At 33.9% G+C, this 20,433-nt stretch overlaps 1 protein-coding gene across 2 annotated transcripts in view; it reads left to right on the forward strand.

Moving 5' to 3' along the window:
* The window catches only part of PHKB (phosphorylase kinase regulatory subunit beta), a 211,170-nt gene that overhangs the window by 82,560 nt on the left and 108,177 nt on the right, over nucleotides 1-20,433 (forward strand). For both annotated transcript variants that reach the window (XM_055331265.1, XM_055331264.1), the window contains exon 8: nucleotides 5,351-5,466. In XM_055331265.1, the coding sequence (XP_055187240.1) occupies nucleotides 5,351-5,466 (116 nt within the window). The remainder of the gene's footprint in view (nucleotides 1-5,350; nucleotides 5,467-20,433) is intronic.

The raw sequence follows: 20,433 nt of genomic DNA on the forward strand, positions 1-20,433 counted from the left end.
ACTGTTTGGCTAGTTTTATAGGCAGATCTTACCAAAGCTTAAAGGAAGAGGTAATTCCTAAATGATAAAACAAGGAAAACTCCCCAGTAAGTTTTATAAGGTTGCTATAGTTTTATACAACTTGACAGAGGTAGTATGAAAAATCAAATTCTTTTAAAAACATTTGTAGGTCATTTAACCATTCATTCAACAAATTGATTGGGTTGCTGTTAGGTAGAAATTACCATTCTAGGCACTAGGCATACTGAGTGATGAAGACAGACAAGGCACCTCCTGCCTTGTAGAAATTACATTTTAGTTGTGAAAATCAGCAAAATAGAAAAAAGATAAGGTTCAATGTAGCAAATTCAAATGGCATGGTCTGATAGAGAATGACAAATATACTACTTTTGATTGAGTGGGCAGGGAAGTTTTAAAATCCTAAATTTCAAACCAACTCCAGTTGGCAGGGGGAGAGCAGAAAAAGAGGAAAGGTGGAAAAATGAAAATGTGAAATGAGTCATGGTTAACATATAAGTTACATTTGGCAACAACTATTAGAAAACCCAGCAAAGAGTGGTTTCAACAGATAGAAGTTTTATTTCATGTACCAACATTTTTAGAGATTGTAAGGCCTGGGCTTTAAAATAACTGATCAATGTCATCAAGGATATAGACTTCTTTTTCTCCAATTCTGCCATTTTTAACATGGGACATTTATCCAAATAATCATAATAAAGGCGCTATTCTTCTAGATATCATGTTTACACTGGTAAGTGAGAATTGGGAAAGAAGAAGGGACTTTAAAAAGTTTCTAGAAGACTGACCTTGTGACTTTGGCCTAATCTTACTGGCCAGAACTTGGTCACGAGGTTTTTTTTTTAAATATGGAGGACACTTTGACAACATCTAGTGAAGTTGAAAGTGCACTTAGTCTACAATTTAGCAATTCAACTTTCAGATATGTATCCTAGATCAGAGCCTTCCTGCTATGATACCACAGGCAGCTTACAGATAGGCCCAAGAACTGAGTCCTTCATTCCAAAGGCGTGTATGCCACCTTCCAGGACAGTTACTTAAGTGTGTTGTACAGATACTAGATCTGTGTGTGCTATGTTGTCAAAATGGTTGGGAAGCTCTTTTTTAGAAACATACTAAGATGTTCATTGCAACAGTGTCACATAAAACATTTGTTACAGTAGAATTCCAATTAATAAATAAAAGTATAAATAGGGAAATAGAAAATAACCTTTAGGCAAGAACTATGGTAATTACTGTAAACAAGATTTACTGACAGAAGCTAAAATTATTGGGTGAAATCTGAAGAGAAACAATTTATGTAGTCTTAAAGCATTGCCGTTAATATTTTTATTAACTACAGATATTCTTAAGGTGGAATCTTAAATTATTGTTTTTAGATCTCTTTTTAAAATATCCATTCAGTGCTATACATTTCCTTGTACACATAGTTTTCATTGTGTCCTACAAATTTTTAAAAGTTGTGTTTTCATTTCAAAATATTTTTAAATTTCTCTTGAGATTTTTTTCTTTAGTTTTTGTTTTTTTAGCAGTATGGTGTTTAATCTCCACATATTTGGGGATTTTCCCGTTACCTTTTTGTTATGGATTTCAGGTTTAATTCAATTGTGGTCTAGAAGACATTGTATGATATATATTCTTTTGCATTTGTTAAAGTGTATTTTTTGGCCCAGAATGTGTTCTTTCGTGGTGAATATTCCATGTAAACTTGAGAAGAATGTGTATTTTTATGTTGTTGGGTGGACTAGTCTATAGGTGTCAATTGTTTCCAAGTGACTGATGGTGTTGTTGAGTTCAGCTATGTCCTTACTAATTTTCTGGCTGTTGGATCTACCTACTTCTGATAGAAGAGTGTTTAAATCTCTAACTCTGATAGCAAATTAATCTATTTCTCTTTCCAATTTTACTAGTTTTTGCTTGACATAGTTTGATGCTCTGTTAATTGCATACACATTAAAAATTCTTATGTGTTCTTGGAGAATTAACTCCTTTGGAATTCTGTAATTCCCTTCTTTACCCTTGGTAACTTTACTTACCTTGAGATCTGTTCTATCTGAAATTGTTGGGCAACCCTCTTGGGTCCCCTCCCTCATCAGGAGCTTTGTACTATCACTTTACTATCGCTCAATAAATTTTGCTTTGCTGCCCATCAACAAACAAACAAACAAACAAAAAACAAAAATGAAATTATGTAGCTATTCCAACTTTCTTTTGATTAGTGTTATCACGGTATATTTTCCTCCATTCATTTACTTGGTAATCTATTTGTGTCTTTATATTTAAAGTTGGTTTCTTATAGCCAACATATATAGTTAGGTCATGTTTTTTTGATCCACTCTTGAAATTTCTGTCTTTTAATTGGTGCATTTAAACCATTGACATTTAAAGTGATTCTTGGGGGAAAAAAATAAAGTGATTCTTGATATAGTTGGATTACTCTCTACCATAGTTGTTACTGTTTTCTATTTGTTGCCCTGTTGTTTATTTTTGTATTCCAGTCTTTTTTGCCTTTTGTGGTTTTAATTGAGACTTTATGATTCTGTTTTCTCTCCTTTCTTAGCATATCAGTAATACCTCTTTTTATTTTTTTAACTTGTTACCCTGGAGTTTGCAATATATATTTACAGTTAATCCATGTCCACTTTCAAATAACACTGTACTACTTTGTGTGCGGTGTTTTATAATAACAACCCTAATTCCTTCCTCTCAGCTCTTGTATCTTTGCTGTCATTAAAGTAAAGCACTACTCATTTTTTACTCATCTTCACTTATGTATAAACGTACACATAGATATAAATGTACATAATCAATTACATTGTTGCTGTTTATTATTTTGAACAAACTATTATCCATTAAGAGTAATAAAAATAAATTTTTTTAATTCACCTTCATTTATTTATTTATTTATTTTTAAAGATCTATTCATTCATGAGAGAGAGACCAAGACACAGGCACAGAGAGAAGTAGGCTACCCACAGGGAGCTCAATGAGGGACTTGGTCCGGGACCCTGGGATCATGCCCTGAGCAAAAGGCAGAGGCTCAACTGCTGAGCCACCCAGGCATCCCCACCTTCACTTATTTAGATCTGAGTTTGTCGTATTATTTTCCTTCTCTCTAAAGAACTTTGAACATTTCTTTCAAGACAGGCCTACTTGCAACAAATTCCTCAACTTGTTTACCGGAAAACATTTTTATTTTTCATTCATTCTTGAAGGATAATTTCCCAGGGTACAGGATTCTACGTTGATAGTTTTATTTTTGTCTCAACACTGATTTCAGTATTTCATTCTCTTCTCAGTTGGATGTTTCTGAGAAGAAGTTGAATATAATTCTTAGCCTGGTTGTGCTGTAGGTAAGGTGATTATTTACTCTGACTTTTTTCTGGATGGTTTCTTTGTCTTTGATATTTTATTATTTGAAAAGGATGTGCTGGGGTATAGTTTTTTCAGGCATTTATCCTACTTAGTTTTCTCTGAGCTTCCTGTATGTCTGGTTTGGTATCTGACTTAATTTGAGGGAATTCTCAGTTGTTATTGTTTGAAATATTTCTTTTGTTCCTTTTTTTGTCTTTCTTCTCATTCTGGTATGCCTATTATATGCCTATTTAATATTACATTGAATATTCTGTTCTGTGTTTCTTCATCTTTGTTTCTTTCCTTTTCAGTTTTCAAGGATTCTGTATATATAGCCTCTACCTGAGATTCTTTCCTCAGTTGTGTTGAGTCTCTGATAAGTCCATCAAAGTCATTTTACATTTCTATTTATAGTATTTTTTTATATTAGCATTTTTGAGGAGTTTGTTCTTAGGATTTCCATCTCTCTGATTACATCGCTTACTACTACTTGATTCAACAGATTCCATATCTTATTAGTCATATTTCTTTTAAATCTAGTCTGGTAGTTCCAACATCCCCGTTACGTGTAGGTCCGATGTTTACTGTGTCTCTTTAAATTGTGTGAGGTTTTTTCTTTTTGATATGACCTGTAATTCTTTCTTGATAGCTGGACATGATGTACTATTAAAGGAATGGTTATAAATAGGCCTTCAGTAATGTGGTGAGATACGAGGGGAGGGAAGCAAGACATTCTGTAATCCTATGGTTAGGTCTAGTCTTTTAGTTAGGCTATGCCTCTGGACTGTGAACTTCACAAGTATATCTCATTTTTTTTCTTCTCCCCTTAGGCAAGATAAGGTAGTTCTAGTAAGCTGGAGTTGAGTATTTCTCATCCTCATGTGAAAGGCTAGAGCTGGCTGGAATTAGGTATTTCCCTTCCCCAGGTCAGTTAGGGTCTAATACCCCAGTAGGTCAAGATCTGGTTAACTGTTTCCCACAGTTAACCAGAGGTGGGAGCCATAATAGAGGTGAGGCCTTGTTATAAAAAACAAAGTGTTTCAATGTAGAGACTTCCCCCACAATCTGAAAGTGGAGTGTTTCTATGAGACCTTTTATTATCCCCACTTTCTGGAAGTTTGAATTACATCACTTTGCCTTTACAAAAAACCTGCATTAGTACAGTACAGTAACAGCTTTTTTTTTTTTTTTTAAGTGAAAATCCTCTTTGAATTTCTTTCAGGTAGTGAAATCAGGTAGTAATGTAGGTCTTCTGTAAAAGTGAACTAGCATAACATGAACTCTAGAAAGCACGGATACTTTTTATTTCAAAATGGTTTCTTTTCTACTTCCCCTGCTGAAAGCCATGGGGGATTTTCCTAAGACATTTTCTATGGGAACCTGGTGGAGTTTTTGCCAATAAATCTCAATATTGTGGGGAGCTCCTTATGACTAGGTCCTCCTAGAGATGTTAACTCTCAGAATTTTAACTCCATTTTTAATGGTGCCTCTAGCAGTTCAATCACAGTTCAGGTTTTATCACCCCAGCACTGGTTCCCAAGGTAACTTCTGCTCATGAGTCTCTGTTCCAGGAAGACATTGACCTCTTTATCTCCAAGGTTTTAGACTTATTTAACATTTCATATGAATACTTCAGATAACAAATATTATCTAGTATAAAACAATATATTTTTCTTAATTCTCAGGATACCCAGTTTCCACGAACAGTAATAGATACATCGCTGAAAAATTATAGTTGGAGCATTGACAGAAATTAAATTTTATTTTTGTATTATATGTTAGGTTCTCATTTTAGGCTTTATATTAGAAAACCCAGGTACGACAGTATTCATAGTAATATAATAATCATAGGAAATTGAACATGTTAAGAAAGTGTTGGTAGCAAGTGTGTAATTGGAATTGCAATGATAATCTAATTGCTCTTATCAGTATCTAAAGATCCTGTTATTCTGCATGTCCTTATGTTCTTTTCTTTTAGGTCTCTTTTATTCAGAACCTTGTATTTTGTGTAGAAAGAGTTTACCGTGTACCCGATTTTGGTGTCTGGGAAAGGGGAAGCAAATATAATAATGGCAGCACAGAGCTACATTCAAGGTAATTGGCTGATTTCTGAGTGGTTTTTTATTTTTAATTTTTAAAATTTAAATGTGTGGAATTTGTATTAGGTTGCAACTGTGATTTCTATGTTAGTTTTCATCTCTTTTTTTCTTATGTATGATGCAGATGAAATTTGCCTAAAATTAAAGCAAGAGGCTACTCTCAGTGCCCCAAAACAGATGGAAGAAAAAAGCAGGGTATCTTTCCCAACTTCCCGTGGTATCAGTACATGTATATAAGCCTCCAGTCCAAGGCTTGGCCTTCCTGCTCAACCAACTTTTTCTCTTTCTCCTTTTTGAAATGACATAATTTGGAAGATCAAATACATTAAAATTGCCTGGCACTAAATGTATGTACATTGCACATAAGATTTCTTTCCATGTTGTAGAGCTGACTTTTTTATCCTAACCAGGTATTCACACTCTTCGTATAAAACCTAACTTCTTGTTTCCTGTAGGAAGTGTGATAAACATCTTGCATTCTGGTTTAGTGGGGTTGCTAAAGAAAAATAAGCTGATGACTGATGTTAGTCCTGTATGGATTTCCTTTACTCCTTAAGGTTAGGGAAATAGCTTTAGTGACTGACTGCACCTTTCAAATATCCAAATTTTATGCCTGGGAGGTTATTTTTTAACTGAAAAGTATAGCTCAATTACACCTAAATAAAATACCTAAGAATAAACTTAACCAAGGAAACGAAAAGACCTATGTTCCAAAAACTATAAAACACTGATGATGAAAGAAATTGAAAATGACACAAACAAATGGAAAGATATCCATGATCATGGATTGGAAGAACCAATATTGTTATACTGTTCCTACTACCCAAAACAATCTGCAGATTTAATTCAATTTCTATCAAAATTCCAATGACATTTTTCACAGAACTAGAACATTAATCCTAAAATTCGTATGGAACTACAGAAGACCCCAAATAGCCAAGAAAAATGAACAAAGCTAGTGGTATCACAATTGCATATTTTAAGATATACTATAAAGCTATAGTAATCAGAACAGTATATGGTACTGACACAAAAATAGAGCTCAATAGAACAGAATAGAGAGCCTAGAAATAAACCCACACTTATGTGATCAATTAACCTGCAACAAAGGAGGCAAAAACATACTAATGGAGAAAAGACAGTCTCTTTAACAAATGGTGTTGGGAAAACTGGACAACTACATGCAAAAGAATGAAATTGGACCAATTTCTTATACTGTACACAAAAATAAACTCAAAATGGATTAAAGACCTGAATATGAGGCACCTGGCAGTAGCATATGCCTTTGGCTCAGATCATGATCCAGGGGTCCTGGAATCGAGTCCCGTATCAAGCTCCCCGTGAGGAGCCTGCTTCTCCCTCTGCCTGTGTCTCTGCCTCTCTTTGTGTCTCTCAGGAATCAATAAATAAAATCTTAAAAAAAAAAATCTAAAAAAAAAAAAGACCTTAATGTGAGTCTTGAAACCATAAAACTTCTAGAAGATAACCCAGACAGTATTTTTTTTTTAAGATTTTATTTATTTTTTCATGAGAGACACAGAGAGGCAGAGACAGGCAGAGGGAGAAGCACAGTGAAGGAAACCACCAACAGAAAGGCAACCTATAGAATGGGAGAAGATATTGCAAATGGCCTATCTGATGAGGGGTTAATATCCAAAATATATAAATAATTTGTACAGTTCAACATCAAGAAAACAAAGAATGTGATTAAAAAATGGGCAGAGGACTAGAAAGGACATTTTCCAAAGAAGACCTGTAGAGGCCAATAGGCACATGAAAAGATGGTCAGCATCACTCACTATCCGGGAAATGCAAATTAAAACCACAATGAGATATCATTCTACACCTATCAGAATGGCTAAAGTCAAAAACACAAATAAGTGATGAGGATGTGAAAAGAAATAACCATCATGTGCTGTTGGTGGGAATGCAAACTGAGCTCTATAGTGAGCCATTATAGAGAATAGATAAAGGTTCCTCCAGAAATTACCCAATGGGTAATTCCACTATTGGATATTTCCCAAAGAAAATGAAAACACTAATTTGAAAAGATATGTACACCCCTGTGTTTATTGCTGCATTGTGTACAACAGCTAAACTATGGAAGCAACTCAAGTGTCCCATCAATAGATGAATGAATAAAGCAGATATAGTGTGTGTATATTCTATATATATATGTATTCCATTACGTATATTATATCTGTATGTATTTCATTATGTATATTATATATGTATGTATTCCATTACATATATATTATATATATGTATACACATGGAATATATATAATGGAATAATATATATTATATATACACACATATATAATGGAATAATACTCAGCCATAAAACAGAATGAGATCTTGCCATCTATAACAACATGAATGGAGCTAGAAGGTATAATGCTAAGTGAAATAAGTCAGGCAGGGAAAGACAAATGCCATATGAGGAATTCACCAAACAAAATAAATATAAAAAGAGAAAAAGAAAACAACAAACAACCTAAACTCATAAATACAGAGAACAAACTGGTGGTTGCCAGAAGAAAGGTGGTTGGGGGATGGATCAAATAAAGGGGATTAAAAGTTCACATATCTTTTAATTTTTTTCATTTTTAATTTTTGTTTTGAGTAGGCTCCCTACCCAATATGGGACTTAAATTAATGCCCCTGAGTATAGGAGTTGCATGCTCTACTAACTGAGCCAGCCATGTGTCCCAAGAGTATACATATCTTTTTTTATTTTATTTTTTTAGAGAAGGAGAGGAGAGGGGAGGAGGAAAAGAGAGAGAGAGAATATTAAGCAGACTTGATGTCCAGCATGGAGCCTGATGCAAGGCTGGATTTCACAACCCTGGGATCATGACTTGAGCCACAATCAAAAGTTGGATCTTTAACTGACTGAGCCACCCAGGTGCCCCAAGAGTATCTTGATGAGTACTGAGTAATATATAAATTGTTGAGTCATTGTATTGTACACCTGAAACTAATATTACACTGTATGTTAATTATACTTGAATTAAAAATGAAAAGTATAGCTCAGTTAACTAGTCTTACCCATTTCAAACTAAAAGATTTAAGATTTAAAGGATATCATCTATAGGTCAACTTAGATCATTGGGACTTAAATGAACTAGAGAAACAGTTTAGGAAATACTGGTTAAGAGGATGTACTTTTTTGAATAGAATACTAAACATACACAAAAAATTAAGCCAATATAAGATACTCAGTAAGCTGAAAACTGGCCCTAGATCACTAGCTATATAATATCCCCATGCCTCAGTTTCCTCATCTACAAAATGAAGACAATAATCGTTTCTACTTTATAAAGTTGTAATGATAGAGCTAATATATACAAATCATTTCAATACCTGGGGAGAAGTAAGCACTAGAATGCAAGTGTACTCACACATTTCAGAATATGTTAACAATTATTGAAACAAAGAGGATTTTTCTCTTAACTCTGGGAAACTAATTTATGCACATTTTCCCATAAGTTTTATGATTTATATGAGACATTTTGAAATATAGAGTGGAATAGTAGCAATCAGGGAAGAAGTCCGTGAAGTAGAGAAATGATTTGTAGGTAAGTTCAATTCAGGCATTAAATTCTGACAATACTAAAAATAGGAAAATAAATAGGAAGTTATTTTTCAGCCATCATTCAAATTGAGTTCTTAACACTCCAGATTATCATCAAATTATAAGAAAGTAAGTGGATCTAATTAGAAAAGGTGATTTTTGAAAATGTACTTTTTCTGTATTTATGATTTATCAGCCCCTTCTCTGATTTTAATAACCATTTAGTATATTCCATTGTGAACCACTGACATTTTCATTATAAAATATTTGCAGTAGGGGTTTTTCTCTTTACAAAAACTGTAGTCAACTCAGGAAGAACCTTGGGTAAAAGTTACCATTAACCCTAGAAAGGGTTTAGAGGGTCTAGAGGGTATTAGAATGTCCCCAGTGAACAAACACAGAGGCTCCAACATGTTTTTCATGTACCTAAGGTGTCATTCTTTACATTGAATCATTAAATATTTTCTTTCAGAACTCAGAATATCATTATGTGGTGTTCTTTGCTATTTTTTACATGGAAAATCAATCTTAATTTGTGGTGGTCAGTTTTATTCAAATGGTTAGGAAATGAAGTTTGCCATTTAAACTTGGATGATGGGTTTTACACATTTAACATTGATTTCCTAATTTTCTTTTTTTTTTTTTTTGGTTTTTTTTTTTTTTATTTCCTAATTTTCTATGGTGTATCACTTTACAGTTCCTCTAAAGAACTTTAAGCTTTTTTTCCCCCCAAACATTTCTGAACTCAGATCTCCACAAGCATGTTTTGGATGTATCATGTCTGGTGTCAAAAGGGTCTGTTTTGAAACTACAGGAGAACTGAGCCTCATGGTACTCATGGACTCAGTGATGACAACAGTGGTAGGAGGCTGGTAGCCTAGCCTCTATGTACGCGTGGGCAGTAGGATGTAGGCCTGCCACTAACCAGGGACTCTCTATCCCAGAACTGTCTGTTCCTAGTTGGATGTGATCTTTACTACTTAATACATTATCCTTGTTCTATCCTTAAACAGTTCTCATAATTTCAGACATAGACATACTGAAATAGTATATGATAAGTCCTCCTGTGAGTACGCATTTGTTCTTTGTCTTCTAATTTTATTTTTCCCCTCTCTTCAGCTCTGGGCTATACAGCTTTCTTAGCAGGGGTCAGAAAAAGAGCACAGTCTAACAAGTTCGTTGGTGCTTACTAGGCCTTGGCCAAAGTGGCTAGCTTGATAAATATTTCTTCCTTTCCTTGCCACACTGCACACATCCCTTCTAAGCTATACCTTGATCAAAGAAGGTTACCACCTCTGGACCCCCAGTACACATGCATGTAGTATTCTGAGGTCAGAGACTCCCTCTTCAGCATCCAAGCTCAGCTGTTCTTTAATAATTGCAATCCGTGGCTCTGTACAGTTACAGAATATTTTTTATTTAGGCCACATGGGGAACATATTACTGCCTTTTATACAGGAAAAAGTTAAACTTTAGAAGTTTTTGTGATTCTCCCCCCCCCCCCCCCACACACACACCTTAAATAATACAAATCACTAAACGGTAGAGCTAGAGCTGGATTCCAGGTGGTTGGCCTCCAAATGGAAAGTTGTTTGAACTGTTTCATGCTGTAATTTAAGTCTTAAAAAGTTTCCTAAAGTTTGAAATAACAGCAGGATGTACAATCTTGGTGAAATTTTGGTAAGTTTTTAAGGATATCTTTAAGTAATCGCTAAAGTTTGATTCAGCTTAATGCTTTGGTCAGTCCCTTTCCCATCTGCCCTTTTCAGCCCCAGGTTTGCTGGTATCTCTTGCAATTCAAATTCTGTAATTATTTAGTATTTCTTAGATAAACGCCAAAAGTTTTTTGTAAACAGTGATCTCATTACATTTATCTGAACCCCATTCTAGCAGCAGCCTCACCTTTTTCAGGACTTTAGTAAAAGGGTCTATTGCTCTAAGCTTACAGTGATTCTCTTAAAGTGTTTCCTAACCATTCCTAGTTCTTCTGTTTTTTTTTTTTTCTGTTGACCCTATTTTCCACAAGCAACATGCTTTCAGTTTCTGCTAGGGTGTTTGGAACTATATTAGATAGTTCTCTTTTCTCCTGTCAGTCTCTAAGTCTTTTAGTAAGTTCCTATATATTTAAAAATCCTATTATTTGATTTAATTGCATTTTACTGCATATATAATTTGCTACATATTTATTGTAGCACTAATGCTTAACTCCCAGAGTTAGATATCCAAGTAGTCTTCTCAGCCTCTCTAAGTTTAATTTAGGTATTTTAATCTTAATATTATTTCTTCTCATGAATAGATAAATAAAATCTTTAAAATATATATATATATATATATTTATATATATATATTTATATATATATATATTTCCTCCTCTTCATTTATGTAGGGATATTCCTACTCCTTAGGGCTTCCTTTAATCTCTTTAAACCAAAGCTCTTTATTTTGGAGAAGAGAGGTGTCTTATAAGATATGATTGAATCTCAAACCTAACCTTGAATTGTTTTGGTTATTGGGAATCAAAAAGGAAAAATTACTATGTAATAACTTAGTAATATAGATACATGCCCAAATGGAAAGATAAGTTTTTGAAACTGACTCCTAAATAGAACTTTACACTTAACAGCATAATTTCTTTTTTTTTAACTTTGTTAAGTCTTATATTTGCAATATAAAAAAGATCATAGAAGCAAAAAATTTAAACCTTTTTCAAGATTTTTTTTATGGTTTTATGTTCTATTCTCTTGGCTTTTCCAATAAGGAAAGCTATCACACAAATATAAGACAAGTAACCATCAAAACGCCACTTTACTCAGTGTAAGATGCTTTTAGTGTCCTTTTTTTTTTTTCATATAGTTCTTGTTATTTAAAGTAACTACTTAGCCTTTTTAAATCATTTTTGATGGACTGGTCATTAGGTTATGATAGAAGCAGTTATCCATCCATTGTACTTCATTATATGAATTTTTATCACTAAACAATTCATGAACATCCATTACAACCATAGTAAAATCCTTTTCTTTCAGGAAGTATGTCATTGGGTAACTCAGTGAGTTAGAGCATAGTGTTAATGAGTAGGAGATTGTGAATTTAGTTCCTGTGCTTGCCAGTTCCTTTTTGAATTCCATGGTGTATTATAAATCACTTAGTCCCAACCCATCCTTTTTTCTAGTAAAGCTTGATTTATGTAACAAATCATGTTTCTACAAGTTATATCTCAAGAAATGTTGCTTTTAGCTCTTTTAAATGAATGTTGAGATAACACCTTCAAGAATCATATTGGTGTATGTTCTATTGATAATAGTCCCCTAATATTAATATATTCATTAGCTAATCATAGAATAATTTAATTTTCTGAGAGTGTCTTGTGCCAGTAAAATGTTTTTAATTCTTACAATACAATGTATTCTATTTGCCAATAAAATGTAGATCACAATAGGGATAAGTTTGAGTTTCTAAATAGCTTGCTGTTGCCAGAGATTCAAATAACCAGTGGATAATAAATTAGCATATTTGTGAATTTCAGTTAGGTCCAATTATTTAACCAGTTGCATTGGGAAAGCAGGTTAAAATGCAAAGAATTCAATATTTGCTGTATTTCAGGTACAATGTTTGATTTTTTTGTAATGGTTTATTAGGACAATTTCCAAATTCATCTCTTAACTGTCTTTATGTACCATTGTTAAAGACAGAACCTTGGACTGGCTACATTATGTATTTACCTGAGTACAGACTTTCTTATGTATTTGCCTTTTGAATAAGTTATTTTCTCTCATTTCTCAAAATACTGTAAAAAGTTATAATAACACATAAAGACCATGCTGTGAGGGGAAGTTTTCTGGCATTACTAAGGTTAGATGCATGTAAGTTCTGTGCATTAAACCACCACATATTCCTCACTTGGATTTTATTCCTTTGGGTCTCAGGCCTAGTCATTTCTCTAAAATGGCTTTGGATGTGAAAAGAGATCACTGTCCTTGTCTTGAGTATACTAGCAGTGCCATGTGAAATGTTTAATTGTAGAAGCATCAATTACTTACTTCACTGGCAGTGAAATGCTAGACTGCAGATTTGAGTTAGTAGGACAGTATCTAAAACCCAGATTATTGGCTCGATTGTTCTTGAAAACCAGGGTAGAATGGTCACCATAGATTCTAGTGAAGACATACAAAAATGTAAAGATATCTTGTGTTCAATGTGATCTATATAAAAAATCCAGCTGTCTTTTTGCAGAAATTGACAAGCTAATCCTAAAATTCATATGAAAATGCAAGGGATTCAGAATAGCTAAAACAGCCTTGAGAAAGAACAAAGTTCTTTCATACTTTCCATTTTTCAAAATTTACTCCAGTACTATACTTATTATATGTACAGTAGTATGCTATAAGAATTAGTATGATATTGATTTAAGAACATATATAGATATCAGTAGACTAGAATTGACAATCCAGAATTAAATCTTTACATCTATGGTAGTTGATTTTGATGAAGGTGCAAAGACAACTCAATAGAGAAAGGATAGTCTTTTCAACAAATGATGCTGGGGCAACTAGATATCTACATGTAAGAGAATGAATTTAGATCTCTACTTCATACTGTATATAAAAATAATTAGAAATGAATCAAAGACCTGTATGTAAGAGCTAAAACTATAAAACTCTTAGAAGAAAACATAATTGTAAATCATTGTGACCTTGGGTTAGAGAAGATTACACTTTAGATCACACTAAAGCACAAACAACAACAGCAGCAAAAAGGTTCACTACAGGTTTTTGTGTGAACACAAGTTTTCATTTATCTGGATGAATGCCCAGTAGTAGATGGTAGATAGTTGCATGTTTAGATTTCAAAGAAATGGCAAGACTTTGCCAGAAACCTATATCATTTACTTTCCTACCAGCAATGTGTGAGCGATAGTTTCTCTGCATTTTTGCCAGCATTTGGTGTTACTGTTATTTTTTATTTTAGTTACTCTGATTGGTTTATAGTATCTCATTATGGTTTTAATTTGCATTTCCTTGTGGATAATGTTGTTGGATTTTTTCATGTGCTTATTTGCTATTTGTAGATTCTCTTCAGTGAAATCTCTCTTCATTTTTTTTTGCTCATTTTTGTTTTTATTATCGATTTGATAGTTTTTTAAGATTTTATTTATTTATTCCTGAGAGACACAGAGAGAGAGGCAGTGACACAGAGGGAGAAGCAGGCTTCTTGCAGGGATCCGGATGTAGGACTCAATCCTGGGACTCCAGAATCATCATGCCCTGAGCCAAAGGCAGATGCCCAACCTCTGAGCCACCCAGGTGTCCCTCTTGAGAGTTTTTAATGTAATTCTAGATACTAGTCCTTTGTCAGATATGTGTTTTGCAAATATATTTCCGAGTGTATAGCTTGTCTTTATATTCTCTTAACAGAGTCTTTCACAGAGTAAAAATTTTTAATTTTAATGGAATTCAATTTATCAATTTTTCCTTTTATGGGTTGTACCTTTGGTATAAAGTCTTATAAACTCTGCCTAACCCTTGATCTTTAAGAATTTCTTCAACAACTTGTTTTCTAAAAGTTGTACAATTTTATGTCTTATATATAGGTTTATGATCCATCCTGAGTTTTGTGTAAGGTTTGATGAGACTAATGTTTAGATTATTTTCCTTTTTTTCTTTTTTACCTAAGAATGTCCAATTGTTCCAGAATTATTTGCATTTGCTTAAAAGACTATAATTCCATGGGACACCTGGGTGGCTCTGCAGTTGAATGTCTGCCTTTGGCTCAGGGTGTGATCCCAGAGTCCCGGGATCGAGTCCCACATGAGGCTCCCTGCATGGAGTCTGCTGCTCCTCTGCCTATGTCTCTGCCTCTCTCTGTGTGTGTCTCTCATGAATAAATAAATAAAATCTTAAAAAAAAAAAAGACTATCATTCCTCCATTTAAATGCCTTTGTGCTCTTGTTAAAAATAGTGGGCATATTTTCTGGGTTCTGTGTGTCTATCCCGGCAACAATATCACAAGACATGATAAGATCATGTGAGTTTTCTTCTTTAGCCTGTTAATATTATCTTGGATTATATTGATTGATTTTTGATTATTGAACCTGACTTGTGTCCCTGGAATCAACTCTACTTGGTCACTTATGGTGATAATTCATTTTTTATGTTGCTTAATTCTGTTTGGTAGTTTTTTAAAAAGGATTTATATATATATATATGAATGAGGGATATTGGTGCATAGTTGTTTTTCTGTGTACTGTCTTTGTCTGGTTTTGGTATCAGGGTAACACTAGCTTCATAAAATAAACCCCAAAGTACTTTCTTTCCTGTTTTCTAGAAGACAGTATGTATGTGTTAACTTTTTTCTTTTTTTTAATGTTTGATAGAATTCTCAAATCATCTAGGCTTGGAGATTTCTTTTTTTTTTTTTTTTTGGCTATTTTGAAATTATGGATTAAATATCCTTAAAAGTTATAGGGCTATTCAAATGATTTATCTCATATTGGGCAAGTAGTAGTAGGTAGTCCTTTTCTAGGAATTGATTCATTTTTTCTAAGTTGTCAAATTTATATATGTAGAATTATTTGTAGTGTTCTCTTCTTATCCTTTTGAGATTACTATGTCTGTAATGATATTAGGAAAAAATAAAAATATTGGTCATTTCTGTCTTTTGTCTTATTGTTTTGTCAGCCCTGCTAGAGGTTTGTCAATTTTCATTAGCTTTTCAAAGAATCAGTTGTTTTCTATTATTTTTGTTTTTAATGTCATTGATTTCTCCTCTTACCTATATATATTTTTCTGTTTGCTTTAGGTTTATTTGGCTCTTTTTCCAGGTTATGTTGAAGCTTAGATAATTGATTTGAGGCTTTTTTCTCTTTTTTCTAGGGTATGCATTTAATGTTATACATTTCCCTTTTAGCATTGCTTTATCTGTGCTACACAAATTTTGATGTTATATTTTCATTTTCATGCTGAAATGAATGTTGAGTATTTTTTTAATTTCACTTAAGACTTCTTTGACCCATGTGAATTGTATAGATGGGCATTGTTATTCTGTTTACAAATATTGGTAGATTTTCCTGAGGTCTTTATGTTGTTGATTCTAGTTTGATGTCATTGTAGTCAGAGAACATATTAAGGTTTCAGTTGTTTTATATTTTTAAGGTTTTATTTATGGCTAAGATATGATCTATCTTGGTATCTTTTGGTTGGCACTTGCAAAAAAAAATGTACTCAACTCTTATGTAGATTTTTATTAGCTTGGGCTATCATAAAATACCACAGAGTGGGTAGCTTAAATACTAGGAATTTATTTCTTACAGTTCTAGAGGCTAGAAAGTCCAAGAGCAAGACCAAAGTGCCAGCCAATTTGATTCTCTGGTGAAGACTGTCTTCCTGGTTTGCAGATAGTCACCTTCTTATACTGTCCTCTCAGGGCAGAGAGAGAAAGAGAAAGCAAGATCTCTAGTATCTCTTCTTATAGTGACACTAATGTTATGATGGCCACACTGTAATAATGTAATGTAAACCAGATTACCTTCCAAAGGACTCATTTTCAAATATATGAAACTGGAGGTTGGGGCTTCAATGTATGTATATTTGGGGGACATAATTCAGTTTGTATCAAGAGTGTTATAAAAATATGCATTAGATTGTGTTGGCTAATAGTTCTTCTGTGTCCTTGCTTATTTTATGTCTAGTTGTTCTACTCATTGTTGAGAAAGGAGTGTTAAGTCTCAACTATAATTGTGGTTTTGTCTATTTGTCCTTTTAGTTCTATTGATTTTGTTTCACATATTGTGTAGCTCTTTTATTTGGTGCATGCACATTTAAGATTGTTCTGTCTTCTTGGTAAATTGATCTTTTCGGCATTATATAATATCCCTCTGTGTCCCCAGTAATTTTGCTCTACTGTCTACTTTATCTGATACTAATATAGTCACTCTTGCTTTTTTTTAAATTAATGTTTGCATAATATTTCTTTTTTTATCCTTTTACTTTCAGTCTGCCTATATTGTTACATTTGAAGTGAGTTTCTTATAGACGATGTATAATTGGGTGACAGTTATTTTTGGTTTTTCTGTTCTTTTTTTTTAAGGTTTTATTTATTTATTTGAGAGAGAGAGTGCATGAGTGAGCACAGGCTGGGGTAGAGACAAAAGTGAGAGGGAGAAGCAGACTTCCCACTGAGAAGGGAGCCTGAGGAAGGGCTCAATCCCAGGACCCTGAGCTGAAGGCAGACACTTAACTGAGCGACCCAGACACCCTGGGTTGTATTTTTAGATCAGTTCTGCCAATCTTTCCTTTAATTGATACAGTTAATGTAATTATTGATATGTTTGAGGTTGAGTCTGCCGTTTTATTTTGTGTTTATTCTGTTTTTCATTTCTCTATTGTTCTTTTCCTACCTTCCTGTGGATTCTTGAACATGTTTTAGAATTCCATTTTGATTTATGTGTATTGGATTTGAATGTGTCTTTTTGTGTAGCTTTTTACTGATTGCTGTAGTTATTACACTATTTATACATAATAACTCAGCTTTTTGATGTCATCATTGTACCAGTTGGAGGGAAATATAGAATTACCCTTGCCCATCTGTAATATAATTATCTTAAACATTTCCTCCCCATACATTTAGAACCACGCAGTTTTACTTTTGCTGTAACTATCACACATTAAGAGGAGAAGAAAAGCCTGTTGTATTTACCCATATTTTTGCTTACCATATTCTTTTTTCCTTTTTAATTGTTCCAAGGTTATTGTTTTCTTTGCCTCTTTCTTTCTATCATTCCTTTCTGTTTTGAGAACTTATTTTATTCACACTTTTAGAGTAGTTCTGCTGGTGACAGATCTCTGTTTTATCTGAGAATGTCTCACTCAGATAGATAAATAGATAAAAGGATGTATTTACTGGTATAAGATTCTGGGTTGATAGTTCTTTTCTTTTAGTGCTTGAAAAGTTTTGTGCCACATTCTTTTAGCTTTCATGGTTTCTGATAAAGAAGTCGCTATAGTTCAGTTGTTTTTCCTCCTATAGGTAAGGTATTTTCTCTGGCTATTTTCAAGATTTTATTTTTTAAAGATTTATTTATTTAGTTATTTATGAGGGACACACAGAGAGAGGCAGAGACACAGGCAGAGGGAAAAGCAGGCTCCATGCAGGAGCCCGATGTGGGACTTGATCCTGGGACTCCAGGATCAGGCCCTAGGCCGAAGGCAGGCACTAAACCTCTGAGCCACCCAGTGATCCCCAGATTTTTTATTTTTAAGTAATCTCCACACCCACTCTGGGGCTCAAACTCAACAACCCTAAGATTAAGAGTTGCTCATTTGACCAAGTCAGCCAGGTGTCCCTTAAGACAATTTTACTTTGTGTTTTCAAAATTTACAATGTGTCCTAGCATGAATATTTTTTATTCTGTTTGAGTTGGCTGTTTGAATCTGTAACTTTTGTCTTTTGCTGAAGTTTTCTGCCATCATTTCAAGTACTTGTTTTAGCCCTGTCCTTTTTCTCCTGTCTTTCAGGGAGTTCAATGACATGAATGTTAGATGTCCCACGGGTCCCTGAGGCTCTCTTCATTTTTTTTTCAGTTTTGTTTTCTCTCTTTTGTTCAGATTGGATTATTTCTATTGTTTTATCTTCTAATTTATTTTTCATCTATCTTCTCTATTTTACCATCAATCCTGTTTACTGAGTTTTTTTTTCTTCGATTATTTTATTTTTCAATTCTAACAGTTTTGCTGACACTGTGTCTTAGCTGAGGCTTTCTATCTTTTCATTTTTTTTCACTCATATTCATAATTGCTCAATGAATAATTTTATCATGGCTGCTTTAAAATTTTGTCCCATAATTCTAACATCTCTTTCATCCCAATATTACCATTAATTGATTGATTGTCTTTTTCTTTCAGTTTGAAATCTTTCTGTTTTTAGATATGATGAGTGATTTTTTTTTATTGAGACATGAACATTCGGGTGTTATAGGACCCTGAGCCTTTTTTTAACCTCTTACTTTAGCTGTATTTTTTTTTTTTTATACCACCCTGGTAGGGGAAGGGGACAGGAACATCACTGTATTATTGCCAGGTGAGAATGTATTGCCAGATTTTTTTGTTGATACCCAAGATGGGGATTCCTCATTACTTCTGGACTAGGTGGGATGTATAGCTCCCCAGTAGGCCTACACTGATACTTCCCCAGATGGAAAGGATAGGAATGCTTCATTACTTATTCCCAATTGGCCTCCACTTACATGATAGGAAAAGGGTGTAAGTCTCCTTACAGCTGGTCATTAGTGAAAGTACTGACTCTCTCCATTGGACCTCTTCTGGTGCCGTCACAGCAGGATAGGTTCATTTCATTAACAATGGGTAGGGGTGGAAATCTAGGCTCTTTGTATGATTTTCACAGTATGAGGAGGGGAGACTTCTTACTACCCATTGGGAATGAAAAGTCTTGGCTTCCTCCTTGGACTTTCTTGATACCATCACAATTGAGAGGATTGGTAAATGGATGTGGTTCCTCATTATAGACTCTGGTATGTAGAAGTTTGTGTTTCCCACTCAGCCTTTATAGGACTAAGTTGGGGTAAGGCCACAGTTTTTTTTCTGAGTGGTTATTGTCTAAATGTTTTCTGTTTTGCTAGACTACCCTTTTCCTGGTCCTTTGTCAGGCTTTTGTTGAGGTTTTTCTTGTATGCACCTACTGGCACTTCCTACTTGTTGGCTTCTTTAAGTCTGTTGCATTTGAGGCAAAAAGGAAACCTAGAGTATTTACCACAGTGTTGTTCCTGGAATCTTGAGGTTCTTGAAGCCAGTCTGCCTTATTCCATTGTCTGAGCTTTTTATGTTTGCTTACATAGTGTCCAAGGTTTTTAGTCATATTTAGTGAGAAGAATTAGGGAAAGTTATGTCTGTTCCACCTTTCCATCCATGTATTTCAAATTAAGTTTCCCACCTCTTTCTCTTCTTCCAAAGTAAGTTTCCCTATCCTGTAATAAAAGTAGTGCTTAATTGAGAACATTTCATGTAAACAACCCATAGAAAATCTGGATCATGATGATATGAACAGCTTAGAACAATGATTCTCAAATTTAAAGCACATTCAAGCACCTAGAGGGCTTCTTAACATTGATTATTGGATCCCACTCACAGAGAGGAGTGAGAACTGGCATTTCTAATAAGTTCCCAGGAATGCTGCTGCTCTGGGGACCATACTTATGTACATATCACTGCTTTAAAGAAACGCTTAGATGATGATAGACCATTATTTTTGAAAATATTAATGGCATATGCAGTTGCTTTAAATAAAAAAATATAAGTAAAATAAACTAGATACTTGATCTAAAATATTTAAAGGTTGATATTTATAAGATGACAATGCCACACTTAATGAAATTAG

Source organism: Nyctereutes procyonoides, unplaced genomic scaffold, assembly GCF_905146905.1.
Source record: "Nyctereutes procyonoides isolate TBG_1078 unplaced genomic scaffold, NYPRO_anot_genome, whole genome shotgun sequence".
NCBI lineage: Eukaryota > Metazoa > Chordata > Mammalia > Carnivora > Canidae > Nyctereutes > Nyctereutes procyonoides.